The sequence below is a fragment of the Labrus bergylta genome, chromosome 7, assembly GCF_963930695.1.
Source record: "Labrus bergylta chromosome 7, fLabBer1.1, whole genome shotgun sequence".
Lineage (NCBI taxonomy): Eukaryota > Metazoa > Chordata > Actinopteri > Labriformes > Labridae > Labrus > Labrus bergylta.
This window is the reverse complement of record NC_089201.1, coordinates 11,052,063-11,079,405: the sequence shown is the minus strand read 5'-3', so window position 1 is coordinate 11,079,405 and position 27,343 is coordinate 11,052,063. Positions and strand designations below refer to the sequence as shown.

General features: G+C 38.9%; 3 protein-coding genes across 4 annotated transcripts in view; all 3 read left to right on the top strand.

The window, feature by feature from the left end:
* smpd3 (sphingomyelin phosphodiesterase 3) overlaps positions 1–10,467 on the top strand; it is a 72,745-nt gene extending 62,278 nt beyond the window's left edge. Inside the window, exons 8-10 of the mRNA XM_020652764.3 lie at positions 1,858–1,921; positions 3,093–3,261; positions 4,876–10,467. Of these exons, the coding sequence (XP_020508420.1) occupies positions 1,858–1,921; positions 3,093–3,261; positions 4,876–4,977 (335 nt within the window). The 3' untranslated portion in view covers positions 4,978–10,467. The remainder of the gene's footprint in view (positions 1–1,857; positions 1,922–3,092; positions 3,262–4,875) is intronic.
* Positions 10,468–14,858: 4,391 nt separating this feature from the next.
* On the top strand, positions 14,859–17,066 carry ccl35.1 (chemokine (C-C motif) ligand 35, duplicate 1). Its single transcript, XM_020652771.3, has 3 exons — positions 14,859–15,038; positions 16,076–16,193; positions 16,293–17,066. Exons 1-3 carry the CDS (start codon positions 14,975–14,977, stop codon positions 16,405–16,407), a joined length of 297 nt encoding a protein of 98 aa, XP_020508427.1. The 5' UTR covers positions 14,859–14,974; the 3' UTR covers positions 16,408–17,066.
* Positions 17,067–20,328: 3,262 nt separating this feature from the next.
* The window catches only part of LOC109998042 (septin-7), a 43,815-nt gene continuing 36,800 nt past the window's right edge, over positions 20,329–27,343 (top strand). The window contains exons 1-2 of one of the 2 annotated variants that reach the window (XM_020652755.3): positions 20,329–20,599; positions 24,464–24,560. In XM_020652755.3, the coding sequence (XP_020508411.1) occupies positions 20,561–20,599; positions 24,464–24,560 (136 nt within the window). In that variant the 5' untranslated portion in view covers positions 20,329–20,560. Of the gene's footprint in view, positions 20,600–24,460; positions 24,561–27,343 lie in introns of both variants that reach the window. The other variant, XM_020652754.3, reaches the window with a different exon arrangement.

Below are 27,343 nucleotides of genomic sequence, written 5' to 3'. Positions count from 1 at the left end.
GCCCTTCAGAAACCAATGAGTGACGTAACTCAGGCTTGGTCCATTAATATTTACTATGGTCATTCCCCACTCTCACTCCCCGATTTCTAGCTTAATCCAATGTCCAATCAAATAAAGGCAAAAAAAGCCCATTGAAAAAGGTTCATTGCCAATTAATGATAGCTTTTTACCTCTTCCAAACAACTGGACACACTGTAAGTATGATCTTCAGACAGACATTGGCTGGTGGTTGGTTCTCGAGATCTGCCAAGGGCTGACACACTGACAGCCTGAGATCTTTTCCTTGATAGAAAAATATTTTGAACTCTGAGATCTCCAGGATTCTTCTGGTGCCAACCTCCAAACCAGCCACAGCTTGCAGAGCTTGTGCTGCTTCAAGTCTCATGGGAATTATGGCCGGCCTGGGAGCACTCGTATTCAAACAGCAGTGACATGGAAACACAGTCACACGATGGATGAAGTCCAAATTAAAGGTTCCAGTAAAGATCTCACACCATGGATCATCTCCACTCATAACTGAAATGGTTCTTTTTGGTGATGTCTTTGAGTTCATGTGTGAGGGCAGATTAAACATGTCAACCACAAACCAAAAACCCAGGAGAGTACACAGAGTGTGGCTTCCACCGTATTTTGGGGGTTGTGGTCAGAATTGGTGTGAAAGAACATTCATTTTCTTTCCCACACACACACACTAGAGCCTTTTGGTGATGCCGGGATTTATGAGGATAGTTAAACTGAGGTTATGTTAACCACCCAAAAGAGGGAATCCCATGTATATTGATGCTTTTCCAAACAAGCTGAAAGTCTGGGCAGCCAGTCTGTGCAGATGAGAGTGTCTGCACCACCATCTTTGTTTCAGTGATCTGAAAACCTGCTCTTAGACTTGTGAAAATAGCTGGCTGCCCATCAGACGCCTACTTTTTTATAAGAGCGATCAACATGAACACCAGCACTGAATTGAGAGTAACTCCAGAGTGCTGCGCTCTTCATATGGGGCATTTTAAACACATTATCCAGCCCACGGCCTCACCTCCTCATTGTCAGAAGGATCTCTAAGTGCATGTCTCTCTCTCTCTCTCTCTCTCTGGCTGTTTTATTTCTCCAGTTGATAACAGTGGAATAGTGGTCTGAGAATCATAGAGATATAAGCTCTCAGAACAAGGAGCATTCACATCCAATTTACCACAGTCAGAGAAGTAAAGCTGTACTTTAAGTACAGCTGATGAAAGAAAGCTGGTGCATGTTATAGTGCGGGGTAACAATGAAAAGCATATCCTGGAACAAAACAGATTACTGAAAAAGAATGTTGGCCCTTTTTCAGTTTGTTGTTTGCAGTGAACGACAGCCATGTAGGGAAAATGGAGGGTCAGTTCTGAATATTTTCCCCAGACAACTGCACATAAAATAACATCCCACCTCCAATCTTATCCGCAAAAGAAACATTCCGAGCAATAGAAAACCTAGGTCAAATAACAGCTGGTCCACCATTGAGACCATTTTCCAAGACAACGGAGGCATGGTTTTAATGGACACCTGCCTGCCTCTACTAACAATAAATAGATGTGACAAAGAGCATTTTGCAGTCAATTAATCAGAATCATGATAGATGATACATATTATAGTGTTGTTTAAATCCATTACTTGTCAGATGCTTACCATTTTGTACAAAAGAATATAATTTGGGGGTCCAGTGGCTTTAAATATATTTTCAGCCTTTTAAAAATCTACAGTGTGGAGGGCATTAATGGCTGTCTGATTGTCAGTTTAAAAGTTGGCAAAAGATGCCCATCTTCTACAATAGCACTCTCTTTGGGATTCCCTGAACTCAAAAATACATCTCACTGTGTCATTTATTAGGTACTTTGCTGGATCCCAGTGGCCTTTACGACGACGAGGTCAGTTCACCTGAAAGTTTACAAAAGTAAGTCACACACACATTTACCTGTTTTTTTTTTTTTTTTCTTCTCTTGCTGACATTCATTCATTTCTGGCAGACTTTTCTGGACCTTTATCACAACAAAAAAAAACACTAATGTTCAACCTTTGACCTAATAAAAGTCTTAACTCTTCAAATTAGAGGTTTAGTTTAATATTCCCAAGATGTAATTGGTTGATAAGCTCGTTGTCAATTTTGTTAAACCAAGCGGCAACCTCTGGAGTGTTGAAAAATAATGCCAGTTTGGAAGTGCAAAATCTGGCTCCAAAGGCACTGAAGTCACATACACACCCATATTAAAATGCAAATTTTGACTGCAAAAACAACAAGATTACAGCCTGTTATCAAAAATTATTTTGTTCTGAAGAGTTTATGTATTTATCGGCAATCACTGTATAATATAACTCACCTGTTTTGTTTTCATGAAAGAAATAGTGAGCATTATTAACTCTGAGTACAAGCAGGCGTGTTGTAGCCGTTTGCCAGGAGGCTGAAGGCCCCTCCTTCTTGCCTGTTACTAAGTTTACTGAAAGTAAAGTTGAAACAGAATTTTTAAAACAGCGGCCGCCACTGTAGGCTTCAAAACTCCCCTTCAGTGACCAATGGGCGACATCACAGAGACTACGGCCATTTTTTTACACAATCTGTTAGGAATGCATGCACATTTTTTACATTTTTACATGTGAGGATTATTTCATCCGATCAATAAAAATGTCTAGCCTAGCCCTTCCCTTTACCTTGACCCAAACCAAGGATTGATTGATTGATTGATAAATCAAGAGTGATCATAGGCTTTAACAGAAAAATCAACTCAACACTGCAAAAATAAGGGATACGGCACATCAACAGTTAATATCTGTACGTATCTGTGAGTTCCACATTTATTCAGTCTATAGCCTTCAGGTATTAGTGATCCCATTTACATTTTAATTACCTTACCGCTCTATGCCTAGAAACAGTTAACCTTTGACATTTGAACCACATTCCACAATTTTTCCTCAGGTTCCTTTTTTTTTTTAATTTACAAGAGAAGATAACATTATTTCTGTAATTCCCTTTAAATTCTTGTTTTATCACCTATGTCTGGACCCTGTGTGTCCTTCTGTCTAAATGTCAGTCTCCCAAGCCTTTTGACATCCCTTTGTGTCTTTTCCAGAGTGATGGAGAATGAGGAGGGGAGGAAGGAGTACTTGGTGTTTCCTCCTAGTAAAAGCCAGTGTCCAGCCAACAGTCAGAAAGGGAGAAAGATCCCACTGAAGGGCAACGGACGCAGGATTGACTACATCCTCTACAGTGATGAGCACCTGCAGCAGGACTGGAAACAGGTACTGTTTATGGGAAAATTGCTGGAAAAATTAAATAACACATACCCATCAGAAAGTGTCCCAAATTAAGATAGAAAAGTATTTTTTCTTTTAGAACATAATAAACTTTTCCACTTAAACACTTTTTTAACTAAACAAGATTTAAACAGAATAAAAAAACAGAAATCACTATCACTATAATCCTAACTGGAGAGGAAAGACACGTGGGCATTGCTGTGTCTGTGAGTCTGTGTAGAGAACTGGAAAACCAAATCACATTATTTACATAGAGCGTCTCTCCCTCTCCTTCCTTCAGTTTCTCTTTCTTTTTCTCACTCGTCACTGTTTCTCTGAAATTACAGCTACCTAATGCCCCCTTGTGTCTGAATGATGTAACTGTAACACCACTTCAAGTTATCTTACTACCTTGTGAAATGTATAAATTCCTCATAAACAACACTTTAAACCCATTGAAATGTCTCAAAATATTGTCAATACTTTTGGGGACACATACGAACATTGAGGTATCAGTATATCTGGTTTTGTCAACAGAGTAAACTGATTCCACTTTTACTTTTAGATCCCCTAAAAACAAAAATGTTTTTCAAATACTTATATTAAAATTGAACAAAATCCCACATCATACTTGTTACAGGTGTAGTAGCAGAGATGATTGAGGTCCATACAAGTTATTAAACCATAAGACCATCTAATGAAATTGATACTGTGTTCTATTATGACTTTTGCGACAGATTTGAGATCTTGCAGTTTAATGTGGACCTTCTTATGCTGTTTGGTTTTTAAAATAAAACACCCCTTGTTCCTTTTCCAATCATGTTAGACTTGCTTTCTTTAGAGAAACACTCAATAGATGTCAAGAGGAACCTGACAGGTTGGCAGACAAACCAGGGCTAAAATGCTAGTTGAAATTAAATATTGGTCCTGGTAGTGAGTAGCCTGTATGTCCAGTAACAACTGGCCATATGCATTCAGATGCATTTGATTTTATGATTGGAAAAATCCCCTTGGTTCCAACGAAGTGAACTGCCACTGTTTGGGGAATACCTTATCCTGATTAAACATGAAAACACTTCCTGCACACAAAAACAAATCAATCCTTTTCCACATAATTTTTGACAATCGTGTAAGCTGCTGCCTCAGCGACAAGACAGTAAAAGTCCCCACTTCTATTTAAGCATTTAAAAGCAGGCGAGAGAATTCAAGGTTTATTACCCTGAATAAAAATTGGCCAACAACTGTAATAATAACATCTTTAATTTTTAATGGCAAAGATTTTCTAACAACTATATTGTTAAGATATATAATAACAACCCGCCTTATTCATTTTCTGTATAAACATCAGCTTCCACCTTAAGGTGCTCAAGGGATGAGCTTTATCTCCATATAACTAGATTTTAATGTGTTTAAATGTGTATTTAATATTTTGTTATATTACTGAATGCTTTAAAGAGGGACTTAAAAACATTTTTAGCATTAACGTTATAATTTTGAAGTTTTCAGTCAAACAATAATCTTTAGTCAGTTTCGTTAAACCAACGAGAAAAAAATAAAAATCACAAGAACTGGAGATTACAACATGATGATTTACTGACAGCTCTCTTTTTCGTCCTGTAGGAAGTGGAGGAGTTCAGTTTTGTCACCCAGTTGGCCGGCATCACTGACCACCTGTCTGTGGCCATGCGAATGGCCGTCAGCACCGGGGAAGAGGAGCCTTAGATTGACAACCAGAGCGTTGTTTTTAAATACTGCCATGGAAAAAAAAATGACAGAGAATGAAGAAAAGAAGCAGAGATCAAGAGTTTACCGATATGGAGCTGCTTTGAGAAGGACATAATGCAAATCTGCATGAGGATTGAAGGGACAGTGAAACGGACAAATGAATCATTGGAGGAGCGCTCAGTGGATAAATGAATATAGAGAAGGAGAAGGAGAGCAGCATCAGAGGAGTGATATGATGAGAAAAAAAACTCTTGGGAGGAAAGATAAGCAAGAGAATTGAGTTTAAACAACCAGTGAGGTATTCACCGTGATGGGTAAACAGCCCACAAACACACACAATACCTAACATACAAACAATTTACCAACATTTATAAAGTTGAATATCACCTGGCCTCTCCACTCTCCTCTTCACAAACTGTAGGTATGAACATAGAGGGTTTTATTTACAGTCATGTAGCCATTTTAAACACACTCCTTCTATTGGATTTGTTTTAGCATAGAAGTGTAAGTTAGATTTTTTTTATATATATATATATTCCTTCAGGGACAGTTGGATCCTCATTCTTTAGTGTTGAAAAAGGACCAGTAATGAAAGAATGACACATACATGCCACTGACTGGCCTTTACACTGACCTCATGTGTCCTTGTGTTGTGCTCCTTCCTGAAAGGCCATTGTTCTGCTGTCATTCAACCTTGCTACACCCATGTCAGTCCCAGGAACCTCAACAAGTGTCTTTTTTTTCTAAAGAAAATGAAATAGACTTTCTTAAAGGAGAAGAATAAAATGATACAATTTCTATTGTTGCCACACCACTTTTTCTAAGGAGTTTAAATGCCTGTTTAATACTATATGTATGTTTCTATTAATAGATATTGTATAAAGGACCATGAGATTGGAGAGAATTTGTTTGTTCAATGCAATGCTTATTGCATGTTTTCCAACCATGACTGTTCACAATTTGGACATTGTTGGTGAGGTAGAGAGAACTGATGATTTGTTGTTGCATGATGGGATATGACACAAGTTTACAACCTTAATATAGCAGCTTAATACTCGTGCTTGCCGGAGTCTGGCTGTTTGACGAGTCAAAAAGTCTTTTGCCCTAAAAACACACACTTACTGTATGACAGTGTGACATTTGTGCATGTGAGACTTCACCGTGCTGCTGACACCGAACACACATTAAGGTATTCTGAGAAACAAAGTGAAGATTTAAACAAAGCAGGTTGATATCTAAACATTATTATCAAAGGGAATTCAGGTTATGTTTATCCCCTGGAGGCCATATTGGAAGTCCTCTAATTACAAAGTGTGACTTGGCTAAATATTGACAAATACAAAGCCTTGTGACTGGGGGTATATTGTAGCTTGTTAGCTAATGTACCATTGTAGCTAGCCTATATGGTTAGCTAGCAAACACTTTGTTGTTAGCATGTTGGATTACTGCTCTAGCTAATTAAAAAACAATCACTTTGTGGACCTGCAGGTTGTACACACTCTGTAAAATATGCCAAGCATTCCTATATTTCTGAACACATTTTGTAAAGTTCCAACTAGTCCCAAAGATTAAAACAGCCCTATTGCAACTATACAGACCTCAAGTAGTGCAATGGCTAATAAGTTTGGACACAACACGTACAACAAACACGAATAATATGTGCTTCAGAAATGTAGGTGTGCTCATCCTGAGAGCAAAAACCAAACATAAGACATGGTGCAAATTTTCATTCAGTTTTACAGCACAAAATAAGTAAAAAGAACAGCATTTGCCTATGTTATGATAATTTCAAAATAAAGCATTTTTTTTTTCAATCGTTTATGACTCCAAGTGATGAGCAAAAAACACAAAGAAGTTAAAGGGTTTGTACAAAATAACAGAAATAAACATTGTGTTTTAGGAAAGGTTCTTCACCATTATGTTGTTAGCTAGCTAAAGCTATAGCTCCAAACAGTTGCTTGTATTTGGTCTTAACAAATACAAATCTGTGCTCTACTGAATTGTCTTGGCCGACAGAGCTAACAGAAACATTTCAGGGTAGACAATTGGTAAAATTGGTGAAATCTGTTGTAACTGAAACATTTAGTGATGTTAAACTTGTTTACAAAGTGGTCCTACCTATCTGACATTTCTGCTCTACTTATTGTATGTGATGTGATGCTTTGCTAGCATCTCGGAGACTAAACCAAAATCTCCCTAACAGCGACATTCAGCCTTGAAGTATTACACAAAATATAAATAACTCCCTGACCTACTGTAATTCTTTCAACCACAGAAGCTTAATAGAGATACATAATTTCAACAAGCTAATGCAAACGTTGACTTAAATATCAGAGAGTCATGCCCTTATAAAGCCGAGTAACAAATGTCTAGCTATACACCTCCCCTTTTAGATGCTTTATCATGAATATCTGTGCTCCACAGATAAAAATCACATTAAAAAATCCTTTTCTACTGTGTATTGATACTCAACACCCAAATACACAACAGATCACAATCGTTATCTTCCTTGTTCTTGTCCACATTTAGTTTCTGGTCATTTTATTGTACTGCTAGTCCGGTCTGCCATGCCCCGTGTTATAAATAACTTATATCCTTCATAAAATCAAAACTGACGAGTTATAAAAAAGTTCACTCACTGTACAGTGTTTGCCGATAAAGAGACAAGCTATTCAGACAAAAGGTTTTTTTTTAACCAGGATGTAAACATGTTTATATCTGCTGTAAAAATTGATTATTTAAATGGGTGTGTATTAACTTCTTGGGCTTTTGCGGCCGGTGTGAAGTGGACACTCGAGGAACTGCAGTTTTTTGCACTTCCGCATTGGCGTCATTTTTCAACTCCATAGGTTGGCACTTGGTCAGAACTTAATGTCAGTTTGGTAACGTTAGCTTGAGCATTCATGTTAGGGTATGGCTGTAGCAGCAAAAGCTCTGAGGAGGTTTAATTGGCCAATTCCAGTTTTATTTCATCTTCATTCAACTTCAATTTTAATAATATATTATATTATATTAGAACGTACACATTCTAATTTCAAACATGATTTGGTTTCTAGCCATGGCCTCCTGTTTTTAACACTATGTTGTGTTAGCAGTAAGTCTAGAACAACAGACTTTGGAAACACATGGATCCTGTTAGCACACATTTTTGAGCTGCCGACATTGGACAACTTTCAAAAACGTACTGTATATTTCTTTAAAAGATGTCTGTTAAAGTCCAGAAAGCATTTGATTGCCATGGTCTGCACAGAAAACAAAGTTTACAACCATTTTTTATATCTCTTTCTTGGCACTAAAGAGAAGCTTTTCAAGAGTGAGTTTCATCAAAGATATATATATTTGGGCAGCTCATTGTGTTTTATTTGTTTCATTACATTGTTTGCTGATTGGTGTTAGCCACCAACATGCTGTGCTGCGATGTTTGGAAAGTCCAGTACAGATGAGGGTTTACAGAGGTGGTTTCAAGAGTTTGGTGTGAGTGAATACATGAAGCAAATGGGTTGTTTTGTTAGTCATGTTTAGTTTTTTACTGTCATTTTTACACACAGTATGACTCCATAGGTCACCTGGTTGTCCTGACTTGCTCTTCCTCATTGTGAGTCATCTAGGTTTTTTTTTTGACTAATATATTTCTCATTTAAATAAGGGTTGCTTCTGTGCTTTTTTACAATTCAAGCTTCAACAACTTTCATGCTTTGTTTTCTTGGGTTGAGTCAATCCATGTCAGACTCTTGAATAACCACATGTCTGATTAGTCTGAATTTCAATTGAGATTCAGTGCTCAAACTTCTATGGTAATTAAGCCATGAAAAATACACTTAAAGTTTCTCTGGGTTACTTTTCAACTGTATGTTCCTATTATAAACTGAATACTGCTGAGTAATTCATCGAGATGTGTTTAGAGACAATGGAGCATGCAGTGATACTTAAGTCATTTTTTCAGCATAAAGAAATGGGTGAGGAAAGAAGCTTATTGTGCGATTAAACAAAAAGGAGCGGAGTAATTGTGTTGGTGCTGTATTTTCATGGTGAGCCCTTAGAAGAAAGCTTTGTGATCAGTCCTTCATATTTCAGTCACTCTGTACCTAGGTGTGGAAACTAAAAGGGGAGGACTAATCTCACCAAATGGTATTTAATCTTCTTAAAGATTTGGTTAGTGGTTGTAGAGTTACAGAACATAATTAAGCCTTTTAACTGCAATAAGCCGTCTCCTGTGATACTTCACAGAAAACAAAAGGAGTTGGACAAAACAATTTGCTGAAAGGTGCTAAAATGCTCTGTAAAGTTGAGAGGAAATACAAAAGCAGCCAGACCCTCTGCTGTTGGAAAAAAGATGTGACTTTACACCTAGTATTGTCATGAAAACAATATTGATATGTTTAACTATTATTTCTGCGCAAATGATGATAAATCCATTGATACGAAGTCGATGTTAGTGGACTGTTGTTTTGAATTCTACAGTTTGGCATTTTGGCTGTCACCATCAAGTTTTCTGGTTACCATATTTGGACAAGAGCTTAAATACGCAAATAAGCCTTTATCCCGATCGACAGGTTGGCAGCAAGAATTTAGCCAAGCACTAAATTCCTGCTTTAGGACAAGTTAGGACCAGTTTACAAAATAAACATCAGACTATATTGGATAAAGACATGAAACCAGGGATTAAGACAACAAACTAATTGTAAAAATCTTACTGAAGTAGTAAAATCTTATTTACAGTGGACTTACAAATTACTTGACCTTTTTTTACAAATCCCCCTGCCTGTGATTAGAAAGAATGCAGGCTTTAGGTTTCCACTTTGGCTTTTTTTAAACTTTTGAGATTGTCTGATGATCATATTATGTGTTATGTGATGATAATGTCGACCCCAAAATAATCTATACTATCCCAAGTGCTGAATGCAAAACCCTTAACAAATATTGTGTTGATTCATATTTAGGATAACTAAACAGAGTTCAGAGAAATAAGAAATGACTCTCAAACATGAGTAACTCTCTGCTTAATATTATCAATGGATTTCAACCGATATTCAGCCAGGAGTTGTGCATTATTTTTGTGTCTATAGTCTGAAATAAGATAACCAATGGGTCAGTTGCTTACAAATGTCAATCAATTTATTTTTGGGGGGATAAGATGAGAAATCCCTGCGTCCTTATTTTCACATGGAGTTCAGGACAGATGATTCCATGGATGGTCACAGCGCAGCAACTCCAAGGGGAGCTCTTTGCTTTTGTAGCTGCATGTACTGTAATGATGCTTCAGACTTGTAGTCTTGGTAGAAGTGATGATTTCTAGTTTTATTTTCTATAATTTGTGTCTGTTCTTGTTTTTTTAATTGATTTCTATCTTTGGATGAGGGGGGAATGTTTCGCTCGCTCTGTCTCTGAACTGTGGCTGAAGGATCAAAAGCTTTTGTCTTTCTAAGCTTCCTCTACAAAACGCTTATTTTCTTCTGGTTTTTTAAAAACAAAGATGTTTTCCCTCTTTATCTGTGTCTTGTGTTGTTATTCAGGCTCTTGACATTCACTATAGCTGCAGTCAAACAAACAGACATTTGAGGCAATGTGAAAAAAATACATGCTCTGTGTCTTTTTGATGCAGTCTTATACACAACATAAATATCACTAGATCCAACTCAAGACAGGCTATTTGAAAACAAGAGGTCAATAAAGAGAGGAATGTTTAACTTTCCCTTAAAGGACACATTATGAAGAAGTGAAAGAAGCTTGTAGGAGTCCTTCTGCTTTTTGAACACAGGAAGAAGTCTCAGATTAAAAATGTTCATACGCTACCTCGTGAAGTGAAAGAAAACTCCCCCTTAACACCGAAACTAAAGTCTGAGCAGCCTCAAATGACACACACAGAGTCATTAGACTGAGAAGCTACCAAAGGGCATTGTTTAGTTTCTGAAGAATTCACTGTACATGTGAAAAAAAAACACTTTAGATGTTTGTTTTTTTTTATTTTCCAGTATCAGTATGTTGAGCCAAATCACATCTAAAGACATGTTTTTAAATCCACCAATAACTATTTCAGAGTGGACCTTCCAGAAGTAACAAACAAATATATTCAATTGTTAATCTTTCACTCAAAATTAAGGAACGTTAAATCTTTTTTGACCTGTCCTTTGCTTCTTTAGTTTTTAATACCATGTTCAAGAAAACCAACAGCTGTCCATTTCTTGATAAGATTTATTCTATGCCTGACTGCGTTTATAACATTAACAACATTAAAACAGAAGTAGAAATAGAGAACACAAGCATTACTTAGACTCTGCACACAACACTGGCTGACAAGTCTAAATCATTTCATCACATCCGCCTCCTCAGGCGGTTTAATGTTCACACTTGACTGGTCTAAATTTGGCTACAGGAGTAATATGAGTAAATGATGCTGAAAATACAGAGCAGCTGTATGACTCAGACATAGACAAAGCCTAGTAGTGTAGTACACTTCTCACTAAGCTCCCCTGTTACGATTCAGTTCACACACTTATGATGAATATTGCTGCTTTTTGTGACCACTGTACGGATTGAATTAAACATACACCCTTACTCTTGTTGTAAAAAATAACTAGTTTGCTCAGTTCAAATGAACAATTAATTTAGACTAAATTCTCAATAGCTTACTTTTCTCAGGTGAATTTTGGGGGGCTTTCCTTTATTTAAGAGACAGGACAGAGGATAGAATGAGAAACCAATGAAAAAGGGAGTGGGGAACGACATACAAGAAAGGAGCCAAAGGTCAGATTCAAACCCGTGCCTCCTGCTCTTGAGGACTTCAGCCTCTGTACGTGGGGCATGAACACTAACCATTAAGCTACCAGCACCCCAATAGCCTACTTTAATGGTTAGATCTTCCATCCATCCATTGTCAATCACTAAGGCACCTGCCATACAAATCAAATGCTATTCATTGTGCTTCCCAGTGAAAAGAAGAAAAACTTTGAGAAAATGAACCATACCGCTTATCCTGTTAGGGTTAGTTGTGGGGTGTAGCCGATCCAAAATGTCATAATGAGGTTCTACCTTGACTGGTCAGGCAATCACAGGGCTGATAGAGACAAACACTTCACTCTCTGGGCAATTTTAGTAACCAATCAACCAACACTTGGAACTTTTAGGGAGGAAGCTGGAGAACCCGGAAAGAACCCATTCACATGAACATGTCACGGACCGAGAAAAGTGAGAGGAGGACCCAAATGCAGAATTAACAAAAATATTTAAGTGGCGGCCATGATAAGAGCCGTTCGAATTCTCTAAAAGTTAAGGAAAGGTGGGTCAATGCTTCCTTTATAACCCCCTATAGCATAGGATACACTGGACCATCCTTTACAAAAGGAGAAGAGATATGACGCCCCACAATTCCTTGCGGCCGCAACATTTAAAGCGAGTCACACATCCGACCGTTCACGAACATTAACGATGATTGTAAAGTGAGACAGATCAAGGGATAAAAAGATAAGAGACATTTTTATCCAGATGATGTTTTATTCAACATATTTAATTCACTTAAGAATGCTTTGTGCAGTTGTACATTTGTATGCTTCAAACATTATGTGTAGGTTATAGCTTATATAAATGTAACAAATAATTTCATAATCATATTTGTGTTGATGTTGATGTATGAGTGGACAGGAAGGTGATCGTTTCACTTTTGTTACTTGTAGCCTGGTGGTCTATATTTCTTTTATTTTAATCCCAACCTCGTGGTAATTAGGATTATTTCACCGGTAAGAAGGCACAGGGGAAAGTTTTTTAGATGCGTTTTTTGTAGTCCATTTTCTGAACATTGTAGTTTCAACACGGCAGACTCTCGTCATTAACCTCCTCCGGCCCTTCGCATTTAATGACGTCGCCTAGTGGAAAATGTGGTCGGATTGTCAGAGCAACGAGATCGCCTTTCCCTAAGTCCTTTATGAATTCTCCTAACACCTTTCCTTGATCTCATGACGTTTTTGCGGGGTTAAGGTAAAGTGGATAGTGAAAGGAGATAGGAGGGACAATTCGAACGCACCCAGAGACTAAATAGACATGGGTAATAACACAGGTGAAGACAATGAGGGCAATCACAATGGAGTGACACACACAGAGGAAGGAATAGACACAAGAAACACTGAGGACAACTGCAAAATAAAATACATGAAACACTGAAGACACACAGAACTCAAGAATGAATAAAACACACTAGAACATACAGAAACACTAAACACTGAAAAACAAAACTAGAAAAGACCAAATCATGACATAACCCCCCCCCCCCCCCTTAAGGGACAGATCCCAGATGTCCCAAAAAACCACAAAGGGAAAACAAACCGAACAAACAGACCGACCGAACACAGAGAGCAGATCTGGGGGGCAACCGGGAGGCCGACCGAACACAGAGAGCAGATCAGGAGGGTGGCCTGGAGGCCGACCAGACGACAGGGGACCAGTGAGAGGCCCACGAAGACACAGCAGTGGGCGGAGTCAGCAGAACCTCAGACAAGAGTTCAGGAGTCACAGAAATAGGCAGACTCAGCTGGTCCTCTGACGAAAACACAGGAGTGGGCAGAGTCTGCAGGACCTCCAACAAGGGCGCAGGAGTCTGAAGGATGTTCAACAAGGACGCAGGAGTCGGCAGGGCCTCCGACGAGGGTGCAGGAGTGAGCAGACTCAGCAGGTCCTCTGACCAGGACACAGGAGTTGGCAGAGTCTGCAGGATCTCCAACAAGGGCGCAGGAGTCAGCAGATCCTCTGATGACGGCGCAGGAGTTGCCAGGGCCTCAGACGAGAGCGCAGGAGTTGCCAGGACCTCAGACGAGAGCGCAGGAGACAGCAGGGCCTCTGACGAGGGTGCAGGAGTCAGCAGGGCCTCTGACGAGGAGGCAGGAGTCAGCAGGGCCTCTGACGAGGAGGCAGGAGTCAGCAGGGCCTCTGACGAGGGGGCAGGAGTCAGCAGGGCCTCTGACAAGGGCGCAGGAGTCAGCAGGACCTCTGACACACACATTCACAAACAGGATCCTAGAGAGTGAGGGGCCTGCCCACATCGAGCGCTCCAGAGCAGTTTTGGGGTTCGTTGCCTTGCTCAAGGGCACCTTGGCAGTGCTCAGGAAGTGGACTGGCACCTCTCCAGCTACCAGTCCAATTTCCGGACTTGGTCTGTGTCGGGACATGAACCAGCGACCCTCCAGTTCCCCACCCAAGTCCCTACGGACTGAGCTACTAAATGCCTTTTTCCCCAGTTCAGTTCTGACTTTTGGAACAGACAGTAAGAAAGTAAGACGATTAGAAGACCCTCTACTCTGAAGGTCAGAAGATATGAAGGGAGTAGACCACATTCAAGTGTGTGTCTTACTGGACTTTCAGTTTTTATACACTATGGAAATCAAATCAAGAACTATTTCCTTTTTATGTTAAAAAGGACCAGATGTTGCCTGAAAGTAGAAATAGTCACATTTTCTATTATTCTCTGTTTGCAAAGACACAGTCTTGTATAATATAACTATTATTGGATTCCCTGTCATCTTAATAAGCCATAGTATATATTTAGTATTGCAGGTAATGACTAGTCTTGGTCAACCACTGTGGTTAACACTGAGCTGCTTCAAAATGGTAATGCAAGCTGTAAAAGAGCACTTAACAACAATCAAAGGTCTGTAATGTCAGAAAAAAACACCCAGTAGCTGTGAGAGATTATACAGCTGTTTTTTTTGTCGTGAAAGTCAGGTTTAATTCCATGGGGAAATACGCAAGCACTTCTTCATTTTGAAGGTCAATTTATTTGAGGAACTGATACACGAAAGAAAGATCCACTCGGTGAACTCCCACAGCCCTGATTACAATGAAAATAACGAATACGTCATTTTCAGCGTGGGATCTTCCCTGACTGCTAACTTAACTGTATAAATGTGAGGGTGGTGGAGCTCAAACAGCAGAGAGGACAAGCTGAGACAGCTAGACTGAGACTTCATCACACTGCTACTCTGAAAGAATCACATTCACACACATCAGGATGGCTGCTCTTCATCTCACTCTGTCTGTGTTTGTGCTGCTGCTGGCTGTCAGTCTGAATGAAGGTAAGACAATCATATATTCAGTTGTTAAGTGACAGAGATGTCACAATGCCACAATGCTTTTGAAACCTGCATTTTCTTCTAGTGGCCAGCAGGGGGGCAACTGCCCCTCTCCCAAAAAAGATAAGTTAACTATAATAAATAGGAGGTATATACAACAGGAATACAAAAGAGTTAAGTGAACTATACAGGACGGTTGAAGACCTTCTTTGCAGTAAATTACTTTCTACATTAAATAATGTAGACAGCAGTGTAACAGGTCAACATTTGAACATGGTATAGTATGGAGAAATACAGTGTGATATAAAGTATATAATATTATATATTATATAGTAGCAGTGTTTTTTGTCTATTAAGATAGTCTATGAATATAATATTAATAATATAGTACGGTAAACATGGTACAGCAATATATACATATATATATGAAGATAAAAAGGTAGCTTAAAGGTATGACTGTCTGTTCATAACAGGTAGATAACACAGCCATCTGTCAACCAGGAGTGAAGTTTGACAATGTGTAAAGATGATAATAAGTAATAATATTTTATTCTGGTACCCCTGAGTGGCTTAAAACAATCTCTTAATTCAGCGTTAACAATTAGGAAACCCTTATTAATGGATTCAGCACTACATACGCCTAAATGGATTTTACTCGACCTCATTCAGAAAGAGAAAAAAGGCACAAGTATGAATTCATAAGTTATTGTATGATATTAAACATCTTATTTTCTTATTAAAAGAATGAACCTGTTATCTGTGAATGGGGTGAATCAGGATTAATCGCTAGTTGGTCAAGTGGTCGGAAGTCTAAAAGGATGTTATGTCATATCATCTGTTTACCATTTAACAAGCGTCACATTTTGACGTATCAAAATGGAAAAACTGAACATGGAACAAACTAAAAAAAAAATTGTTTTAGACTTTCCCTCATACAGGCCAACAGGAAATGAAACAGGAACAAAGAAAGGACCTATAATAGGATGTCTCTGAGTCTGCATGTTGGTTCTAAGTTGTACATTGTTCTTGTTTGTTGACAGGTATGCGTGGTGTGGGACCAAAGAGATGCTGCTTCAGCTTCAATGAGACCCCGGTGGCTAAAAGCAGAGTGGCAGGATATGTCAAGACCAGCCAGCGGTGCTCCAACCCTGCCATCCTGTAAGTACACAACCTGGGAGGAAAAAACATCACCTATCAACATATCATGCACCTGAATGCACCGAATCTGACTGTCTGTGTTTATCTTTTGTGTTTCAGGTTAAAGACAGTAGCAGGTCGTCAGCTGTGTGTCAGGCCTTCAGCCCCATGGGTGAAGAGTCTCATCAGCTACCTTGATGACAAACTGGTCCCAGGACAAACGTCCAACCTGTAACCATGGTAACACCATATCCAAAACAAGAGCATCCAGAGAACAAAATCTTGCCTTTGAGGGGTGCCATGATGCTGCAACTTTTCAAACTTTAACTTTAAAAAAAAAAATGTTTTGACCACAAATACCTTTTACTACCTCCAACATTTTGTCTGCAAGGAGGGCAAACTCCAACTAAAGCTATCTTTCTGTCATCATGCAAAATATAAACCTTAAATTTGGTTGTGTTTTATAATATGCTTTTGGATAAAATCAGTGGGATGTGTTATTTTATTGTTTATAATAATAGTAATAATAGTTTTAAGTTGAAATTGGTTGATTACTAATTATTTTTAAATCATTATAAATTGCAAAATTTCAGATCCAAATATGTGTAATTACTGTATTAATAAGTATAGTTATTTTAATACTGCACTGAAAGTATGAGAACCAACACTGTGAACTACTTCAAAAAAAGAGTTATGTCTCCCAACTCCACTTGCTGTCATCAGGAGAGTATAAGCTATAGGTTATACCCAACTGTTTCTACACTGTGAGCTCTTTTTCAACACAGTTACACTGTTACTTATAGAGATAAGAGTGTAATTCAATTAGAAAAAGTATTTATTTCTGTGTACTTCTACAACTTATGTAATTCCTTTGAATAAAGTCAAGACAACATACCAACGTTTGTTTCTGTCATATATTCATTCTTACATTAATTCATCAATGACCTCATTAAAAATTGAAGCCGATGACCAAGTGCTAAATCCTGCAGTTCATCAAGTGTCCACTTTGAGGCTGGCTGCAGAAGCCCCGGAAGTCACATACACAACCATTCAAGAAAGCCTGTTTTTACATCGTAAATGTACACGTTTACAACCTGATTCAAAAAACAAAATAGGTCTGATTAGCTCATGTCTTGATCAGCACACATTGTACGGAGTGTGATTTTTTGACAACTCATCCGTTTTCATTTCTTAAGGGATAAACGTTAACACAACAACCACCGCCGTCCTCATTCATGCACGGCCTGCTCCCACCTCCTCCTCAGCGGCAAGGAAGTCACGGTTTGGGACTAATAAACTCTGCCATGTTTCTCGATGATAGAGCTGCACCATCCAAAGTGGGATGGATGCTGTCTCTACCTAACAGACCAGGTTTCCCTGAGAAAGACTTCGATGAGACTCCAGAGCCCTGCAGTAACAGGTGGGTGATGTCACTTTCAGGCTTCTTGAATCAATGTTAAATGTTGAAGTGATAGTATTTGCTACATCCAAATGAATATCAGGTATTGTAAGTAAGCTTGATACTCCTTCATTCTGCTTTTGATCTTTTTTATCTTTCTTCAAGTAGGCCAAGGTCTTTTTTCTACTAATAAGCAGTTTTCTCACAGAGCTACAGTGTAAGATCTGTAGGGTCCTCTATCTGTCAGATAATACTTGGAACTGAACAAGAGTAAAGTAATAAGATGTTGCTTTGAGAGCCAAAAGCTGATTTTCCTAGAGCCAGACTAATTCACTTTATGAGGAAGAAATAGCACATTCTTCGTCAAACAAATTACTTTTTGAGTATTAATGCATTTTTTAGATAATGACTTTCATTGCTTTTTCTTGGTCGGGCATGACAAGCAGTTTATGAGGGCAGATTTTCGTAATTTTTTGCTAACTTCAGATAAATATTTCTCAGTAATGCTGTTCACCAATAGAGTTTAAGACTTTACACTAAGTGCATCACTCTTTTTCATGGAATCACAACTTGTAGCAGGTGGCTCATGTATGGCAGATAAAATAAATGTAAAGTGCACTAAGAGAATAAGAATAAGAATAATAATTGAGGGAATGTTGTTTTACTGTGAAAGGAATCAGTTTATGGAACAATCTCAACAGAGAAACCAAATGATCTAAATCAATCATGATATTTAAAAGAAAAATGAATGCCAGTTTGTTGAAGAGATGTGATGAAATGTGTTGATGAGGTTTTTTGTTCTTTTTGGTGTTGTGACGGCACGAAAATTAGTTTGTGATCTGCTTTAAATATAAAGTGAATTGTTACCGAGGACCTTCTGGGGCTGTGAGTGGCTGTGTTTGCCTACAGACAATTTATTTTATTTTAAATTGATTTTGAATTATGTGTTTTGTTAACTAATGTCTTGTGGAAAAGGAGCAGATTATATAAGATTACTCTTCTTTCTGCTCCTTTTCATTCAAGATTTGAGGTTTTATGTTTGTTTTTAATTGTATTGTTACGTCGATGAAATAAATAAATTAACAAAAATTAAAATTAAAAAATTGAAAAAAAATAAAAGTGACCCAGAACTAATCATCTATGGCTTAAGTGATGACAAATAAATGTGAAAGACAATATCGTTAGTATGATAACATGATGCAGTTACTTTGATGACCACGAGAGGTCACCAATGTACCATACACTCTTAAGTCTGAGAAACTGCAAAGATATGATCTCTAGTGCATGAAAATCTTTGACATAGTTCACGATACGGCTATGCATAATAATAGGCTATGCAACAAGAAAAGATAGCTATGTTTATCAGAAACTCAGATGATGCCTTGGCTGTTGTTCCCACTTCAGAATTGTTAGCCCCAGGAAAAAGGCAGATAATGGGATATCCCATCTTGTCAATTATCATAGGGACAGAAAAAGTCATCAGAAATGTTGCTTTAATCCCAGACATCTATTCCCATTAAAATAGACGGAATGAGATGGATCAGAATAAGAATAGAAAATCTTGCTTCTCATGAAATCCATCTTTACCAAGCCAAAAATACTGAGAGATTCAGACTTTTAGAGAAAGGTGTAATTTGTTCTAAAGAATTACTGTATATTTTCTAGTCATTATTGTGAGTAATAAATTCATTGTAGTGAATAATGTCATGTGTAACCTTCTCTGGCTTCTCAGAGCGAATGCTGGTCCCCAAATGACCAAGCATGCGGCCCGAAACTTTCAAAAAGCCCTACAATTTTTTTCTCCTTTATTTGCTTTTACAGAACGTGTGTTTCACTGGGTAAAATCATTAATATCAAGTTGCATCCAGGCTACCACGTCGCTATCTTGATTTTGTAACGCTATTAACTAGTCTTTGAAGGCAACACATTTTAGCCTTTGCACAAGACTACACACACACACACACACACACACACACACACACACACACACACACACACACACACACACACACACACACACACACACACACACACACACACACACACACACGTTTTTCTTGGACCAATAGGATAGATCCTGTTCCCCTACAGGCGTATCAATCTAGCCACACACAGCCAGGAAAAGACAGAAAATTTGGTATAATTTCAAAATTAAAGCCCAACTCCGGTTCTTCCATTTTTCCAGCTCTTGTTGTATTTAAGTCTTACTTACTGGATTGTATTGAAAGTGACATTGATTAACTACTGTCTCGCATATATGAACACATTTATAAAACAATTAGCCTATTGCAGGCAGTAGGCTATTATAATAACTTCCATAGTTAACACATGATCATTTTGAAAAACTGAACAATACAGTAAGCTTTTTTTATTATTTTTTTTTATTATTTTGCTCAAGGTGTTCGATATACTGATATGTCTTTTGGTTATTTTATTTGTTTGTGCATATGTGTATGTATGTATGCGACTTATGTCCAACATGTTTTATTATGAAGTCAAAATTATAATAAGCATTTTAACTGACAGTAGACTGGGTAACGTTACCTTCACCCAGTGTAACCAACATAATTTTGGTCTGAAAATTGTAGATAGGCCAACACCGTGTTCAGGAATTAAAATCAAATACGGAACCATGCTATTTTCTTTCTTCAATTCCTGTATGGCTACTGTGGGGGGAAAAAACATTTAATTAATTCCGTCTTATTCTGAAATCGCTGACCGGATGTTTTTTTGTTAATCCTGCTTGTTTGTCTCACGCGAAAATAAAATCGGTAGGGTCATTTTCCTTCAGTGTGTTACATCTGGTAGTAGTATCCGTTAGCGGCCATATGTAATTTAACCTCATTCATTCATTTTCGGACGCACTTTGTTTCTTTAGTCTTCACATATTTAAAGCTTTGTAAGGACGCTTCATTCCGCTCCGTCGTTTTTTGGACACTGTTTTCGGTGTATGCCTCGGTGACTGTGTCGGCTGGGTGGTGACAGGACGATGATTGAACGACCAGAGGCTGCGGTTCCGAGCATCGCTGTAAGTCCAAATGTCTTACGAAATAAACACCGATACAACTGTTAAGAGTGCTGATATTTTAAATAGACTTGTTATTAAAACCCACATTTTAATATTCTGTATAAACCGGTTTAGTTGCTCCTTGTTGTACAGCTAGCTAAATGGAGAAGTACCAAACTCCTCTTACAATATGTGCGTTTTAGGATTAATCGTTCTCTTCACGGATAGATAACTTAATAAAACATAGTTCACAGTTTCTGACTCGTTAATATTTGTCTTCTGTTAAAATCGGCTGTACGTTTTATACCAAACAAAATGTAATAAGGGACGTATTATCGTTTAAAACAATGCATCACGCCTCCCTCCTCTATAAAGCGTAAAGGGGAGGGTTTTTTTAAGTACTATGCCACTTTAAGATCTCAGCCATGTTCTTAACATTTAATATTTATATATTTGTAAGATCATCATTAAACTGTGTACATTTTAATTAAGTTTGGTCTAATTCTTCACTCAGAATATTAGTTGACCACATTGGGCTTTGCTTTGTAAAGTGTTTTTTATTATTTTGCTGACATTTACATTTATCTATGAGTAACACAGATCACACGCAGATTACACATCATGCCTCACAATGTGTTTGCGTTGAATCTGTTTGTTTCTGCCTATACAGAGTTATATAGCAAAATATCATCAGTGCTAAAAAATAAAAAAATAAAAAAAACAATAACCAATAGAGAAAGAAAGAAATTGCACTTGCACTCATTGAAATATTTCTGCTCTCCTTCTTCAGTGTTAAGTGATGTAATATGTATGGCAACATTCATATTGTGTCTGTCATAAATGCAAGTTTAAAACAGCTGAGGGCCTCAGCATCAGCTGCTGTATGCATGAAGTGGGTGGACTTGGCAATACAGATGATGTCAGTGAATCCGGCAGCAGCTACTATCACCCACTGTGTAGAGTGGGGGGAGGGGTTAACATTAACAGTATGGGATGACTAGCCTTTCTCTTCCTCATCCCCCATTATGTCCCCAGATGAAGTCCCTTACCACTTTCAAGAACTACATTAACCATAATGCATTTCAGTGTGTGTGTGTGTGTGTGTGTGTGTGTGTGTGTCTTTGCAGCATTGTAAATACTTGTGATACTATAATGGATACAAATATTGTTAGGCTAGAAATGTAATGAGTGATTGTTGTACAGAAGTCTATTTGTGTGTTGCAGATGCAAGGTCCCTTTTTAAAAGTATGGTTTCTATATTCATGCCCAAATGAGCATGTATGTATGATGCATTTTAAACCATGCGAACACACAGTTGTACTCATGTAGTCAACATTTTGATCCACAGAATCCTACGTCTTTCCATTAATGCATGTCCATACTTACCTCCTTTTTCACACACATGAACACAGACTCACTCACAGACTCACACACACACACACACACACACACACACACACACACACACACACACACACACACACACACACACACACACACACACACACACACACACACAGAGCTTCAAGTAGCTGAACACTTGAGCAGAGCAGCCTGCACTAATGATTTCCGCTGTTTTATTACCTGTGTCACCCACATCACAGCTACTGGGGAATGGACAGACCGTCGCAGTTGGCATCTTATGTAACACATGCACATAAACTTGTTTGTGGGTGGATCAAAGTAGGAAACGGTGGAAAGTGCTTCAGGCTTGTTCAGAGCAGTTACGCTTGCTGTCGAGTGGCATACATCAGAGTATTGATGAGGCAAATGGATCATTTCCTTTTCTTTTACAGCGTTCTGTACGTGTATTGCATCACAAGGGATGTTGGTTGGTAGTTTACAGTTGAATACATGTCACAGTCAATATTACAAAATTGGTAATACAGTACAGATTAGCCTCAAAGGGACATTTAATATGAGTATATGATAAGTACTTATACGAATAGAAAGTCAACACTAAACTACATTGTAACTGGTAGGCCTGATACAAAGGCTCTCTGTATTGGTTTCAGTGTGGGAGATAAGGCTAATCCATCATCTTTTGTAGTCAGTCATTAATTAAAACTTCCTGCGTTGGATTCTGTGTTGTCTCTCCTGCCCAATTGTTTTTGAACAGTTAACTACCAGATGCAAGGAGGCTAAAGGCTAAACAAATATTGAATCTTCTCTGTTTGAAGTTGCAGTCAGGCATAAGCTCTCCTTCAGGATCTCTCTTAAAGGATCAGTCTTGAAAATGAGAAAAAGACTACTTCTTAAGGCTACAGTTTGGTAGCTTATCCAAAGATGATGATACATCATAATGGGAGTTGACAAGAAAGCAATTGAAGCAGTGAACATGACTAAATTCGACCCTAGAGATGTCTTCTTTACATGCATTGTCTTCTAAGATTGCTTGCGAAAGCCCTGCGTCCACCAAGCAGTCCGGTTTGGTTCAGAACAGTTTGGTACCGTAAACCCTAAACTTGCTTGCGTTTCAACAGCAAGCCCTACCCTTATTTGGTAAGCGGAGATAGCCGCGTGAGCTATGTAATAGTGTGACATCATAGCAGCCCAACACAGTGTAGCCAGCTGTTAATTAAGTTCAACGAAGAAGAAGAAGAAGAACGGGACCCTTTAGGGTCTGATCGGTACCCTTGGCACCCCAACAAAAGGGTACCAAAAAAGTAGGACGGTACCGGATCCCTTATTTTGATACCATTCCCAGCTTTTGCCAGTGGAAATGCCAATAAATTTGTACCCTACCGAACCAAACTGAACTGGACCGCTTGTTGGAAACGGGGCTCAAGTATGGCCTTGAAATTCAGATCACCTACTGTTCAGAGTTGGAGGCTACACTTTTAGGAATGAACTTCTCCAACGCTCTACCGAAACGGGGGTAGATGTTAATTAGTAATAAATTAAATTCCCCCGTGGATGAAGGTTGTTATAGAATGCCATGTTATTTAATGCCTTCATTGGAGGGGCTGTGTCTAATCTGTGACTTTATGTGGTAGTTTGATTAGGTCAGAGGGTCAGCTGCAGGTCCTGCTGTTTCAGGAGTACCCATGAACACAGAGCCACACTTCTCCATCTGTTCCATGCATGACAGAACCCAAGAGGCCCCGCGCTCACAGCGAGGCAGACCGGGCCGGCAATCGATTGTGTTTGCCTCGTGTAGCGTGCAGGACCGTGCATGGTGATCGGAGGGTGCTGGTGGTTCTGACAACATGCTGGGAGTTAGAGATGGAGAAGGGAGAAAGGGATTGATTCAGAGAAAACCTCAGTGGTAAAAAAAAGGAGAGGAGCTTGGGGGCCTGGCCTGGCAGCCTGTTTTGAGAGCTTCCCTCCTCACCATGACTCAACACGTAGGGAGATTTAGTCTGTTAGTGTCGTGTTATTTTCATCTTATTTCTGCTTTAGGAGCTTCATTTATAGGCTTAAATCACCTTTTTTCTGTTTCAGTTTGCTTGTTTGATGGACTGAGTGGCAAAGTTGTCGTCCCTTCCTCTTTCGTCCCTGTTATTTTAAAGACTGCCTCCCCCTCACCTCTTTCCCCATCTTTAACACCTCTTGGTTCTCTCTTGTATTTATCTCAGCTGCACACTTCACATCAAAGGGACACAAAAATACTAATTGAAGGCTCACAACTGTGTGTGTCTGCCTGAACCCGAATATCTTAGCGCTGTGTGTTTGTTTACACGCGTAAAATACCATAGTTACAGGGTCTGTGTGTGTGTTGCATACATCTATGAGTTAATAAGGGCTTATGTTCTGTATATATGCTATTACAGGCCTTTACTTTGATTAGATAAAGATTTCAGTTTGACAGCTTGTGGTTTTCATGCTGTGTTTAGTTCATGAAGTGACAAAAAGTGTGTCTGTGTGTGTGTTTTTCCTCAGCAGCGGAATCTGGAGGGCTATGTCGGCTTCGCCAATCTTCCTAACCAGGTGTACCGGAAGTCCGTCAAAAGAGGGTTTGAGTTCACGTTAATGGTTGTGGGTAAGTTTGCAACCTCTACATTGGACCCCATGAGTGATGATATTGCATGCATGTGTTTGCTCCTGTTCATGTCAGAGTATGTGTGTGTGTGTGAGTATGTGAGCACACCTGCCCATCTATTTTGTCACTCACCTGAGTGTGTTTTCATTGTTGTGTGATTGTGGGTCATTAGCGCAGGTTAAAAGGAGTGAAGCATTTGGGGCATCCAGCACACTCAGCTGCTCCGGGTGACGATTTTGACAGTTGAAAAAAGCAGAAGTTGTGCCCTTGCTGTTCTAACGTGTTCCTCAGATGTGAAGAATGTGCGCATGTGGAACTATTTCTTGTGAGAGACAGATTCCCACAGTGTCCCTCTGGGGAAATTGTCTCTGTTGCCCCAGGGCGCACAATAACATATCTGTGTATTTCAGATAATTTGATTTGGAAAGTGAGTAGGACGTTGGCTCAAGTATGAATGAATGCTGCGTACAGAGAGTGGTTAACAGCATTACAGAGGGAGAGAAGGGGACAGAGGGGTTAAGGAAGCATTGGGTCTGACTGTGCATGATGACACCCGATTGTTGTCTTTTATAGGAAGCTGAGGTCATGGCAGGTCGTCCTCTTTGAATCAGCCTTTTGCAACATTAACCTCGATTTTCTGTAGTAGTTGAATTGTCTTCCCAAAGTTTACTCTTCATTCCCAAGGACAAAAAAACTCTAAGCTTTTTCCAAGTCTTGTCAAAGAAGTTTAAGGGCTTTTGGGAAACGCTGTTTGTTGATTCCACTAAAAACATGATTTTTAATACACTTTGTCTTACCAATTTAACCAAGCAACACAATAGGCCGTAAAAAGTAACTATTCCCAGGCTAGATTTTTGGGTTATTTTGGAGATTTCTGTCTTTTGGATCAGAACTCTGAAGTTCTGGTCTCACATGGACTCCTTCCATCGACATATTGAACTGTACACTGTGTGAATGGGCCTCTAGTGTATGTAATGAAAAGATTGATTTACTGTGGAGGTCCTGCTGTTAAGCTGTCATGTATACCCAAATTGATCTTCACACTTTCAGTCCACACTATGTATTGTGTATAAAGTGTGAAGCTGTATCATTGTAAAGTTTGATGTTAAAGGCTTAAGATGTGATTTTTTGATCCAGCAGATGTCGCCCTTGAGCACCAGCATGAAACCATAACAACTCGCGCTGCCTTGTTGTGTTAGCATGCTAATGCAGGGGTTGACATTAAGTTAAATTTGCCAGTGGCCCGGAGGGTTTTCAAAGGTCACTGGCCCGAACATTGTGACCGATGGCCCAGGAACGTTACTTTTGATTCGAAAAATAACACAAATTTACTCTTGAACCATTCTGATGCAAAAGTAAATTACAACTTTTATTTAATTAATTGAGAACTAATTATAAAAATATTGTGTATTTTTCTTATATCTATGTGCTCATGTTTATTCACCATGCTGGTAACTGTAAGAGTCTACTTAATCTGACTGATATTAATATGAGGCTGTGATAGAGCTGGAATTGTTCTGATCACCTTTCTCTCCTTCTTTCTTCTCTGTGAGAAACTCTTCATCCTTAGATCTTTACTTTAGGAGCTCTCTTAAGGGCTAAGATGCTTTGTGAATAACTTTTCTCTTTACCAGGATCTAGTCTTTAACTTTAAGGGGAAATGTAGCTGCAGCGTATTCCAGCTCCTCCAGCTGTCTGTCACTGTGACTGAAACTTTTCTCCGCTCTGGTTTCGTCGGCTTTTATCGGGATCTGATGGTTTTAAAACCATTTTACCAAACATGTTTTTTTTAACCTATAAGAATGAAAGAAAACCTGCGCTAAAATCTGTGTGCGAGTGAGCGCGCTCGCGGGAGGGACAGCAGTGAAGACGTCGGCTGCCTTTCAACTGCGCACGAGCGCTTATGATTTGTTGATGCTGTAGCAGTTATTAGCACGACATTTTTAAAATAATTACTGACAAAACACCGGTATAACAGAAACGTGTTACTGTCTGTTTTATTTTTCAGGCAGTATTTGGCTCGGAAAGCATCACAGACAGTGGGACTCAGGTGTAACACCCATTGTAGACAGTAATGACACAGAGTTATTTTCAGAGGATATACTTGATTTCTATTACATTTAAGTGTGAAAAATCGCATATTAAGCCATTAAATTGGGACTCTGCAAATAATACAGATAATTGTGATTCCTGAGATGGCCTCCAGAACCTTTCATGCAGGACAATGATATTAATTTGTCACACAATTAATGTCACTCTTGCATAGAGAACAAATACGCATAGTGACCCAACTAATTAAGTCACAAAGTGCTGGACAAAACTCAATAATTCACAACATGACTGGGTAACCTCACCACACACAAATGTTTTCATGGTTTCTTTCTGCCTTCTTCTGGATTTTTCTATGGTTCCTGTTATTTAAGGCTTTTTATTTTGGTCTTAAAATGTAACTCCAGCTTCCAATTAAATATTTAAAATAAGATTCTAACTTGTTGCATCTTGTAGTAATCGTGACATGATCGATAAAAGGATGAAGACATTTAAACATAACGGCAATCCAGCCGTCTTTGTTTCAGCCCGGGATTTAAGCATCCTCTTCAGTAAACTGCCACTGTGAGAGAAGAGCAAGAGGCATGCAAAGACAGCAGAGCAATGGCTTGTGAGAGAAATGCATGATGAACTAGTTCCTGTGTCAGACCCTCTCACATATGGGCCCCTCGGTCTCTCTTCCCTGCTTTCTTGGCTCCCAGTCCTGCATACCCCAGCTGATCCAAATTTCACTT

Excerpts from the sequence above, each read along its gene's own strand:
- ccl35.1 (XM_020652771.3), top strand. The coding sequence starts at position 14,975 with ATGGCTGCTCTTCATCTCACTCTGTCTGTGTTTGTGCTGCTGCTGGCT. Across the intron at positions 15,039-16,075 it reads GGCTGTCAGTCTGAATGAAG|GTATGCGTGGTGTGGGACCA; the intron begins GTAAGACAATCA and ends GTTTGTTGACAG. Across the intron at positions 16,194-16,292 it reads TGCTCCAACCCTGCCATCCT|GTTAAAGACAGTAGCAGGTC; the intron begins GTAAGTACACAA and ends TTTGTGTTTCAG.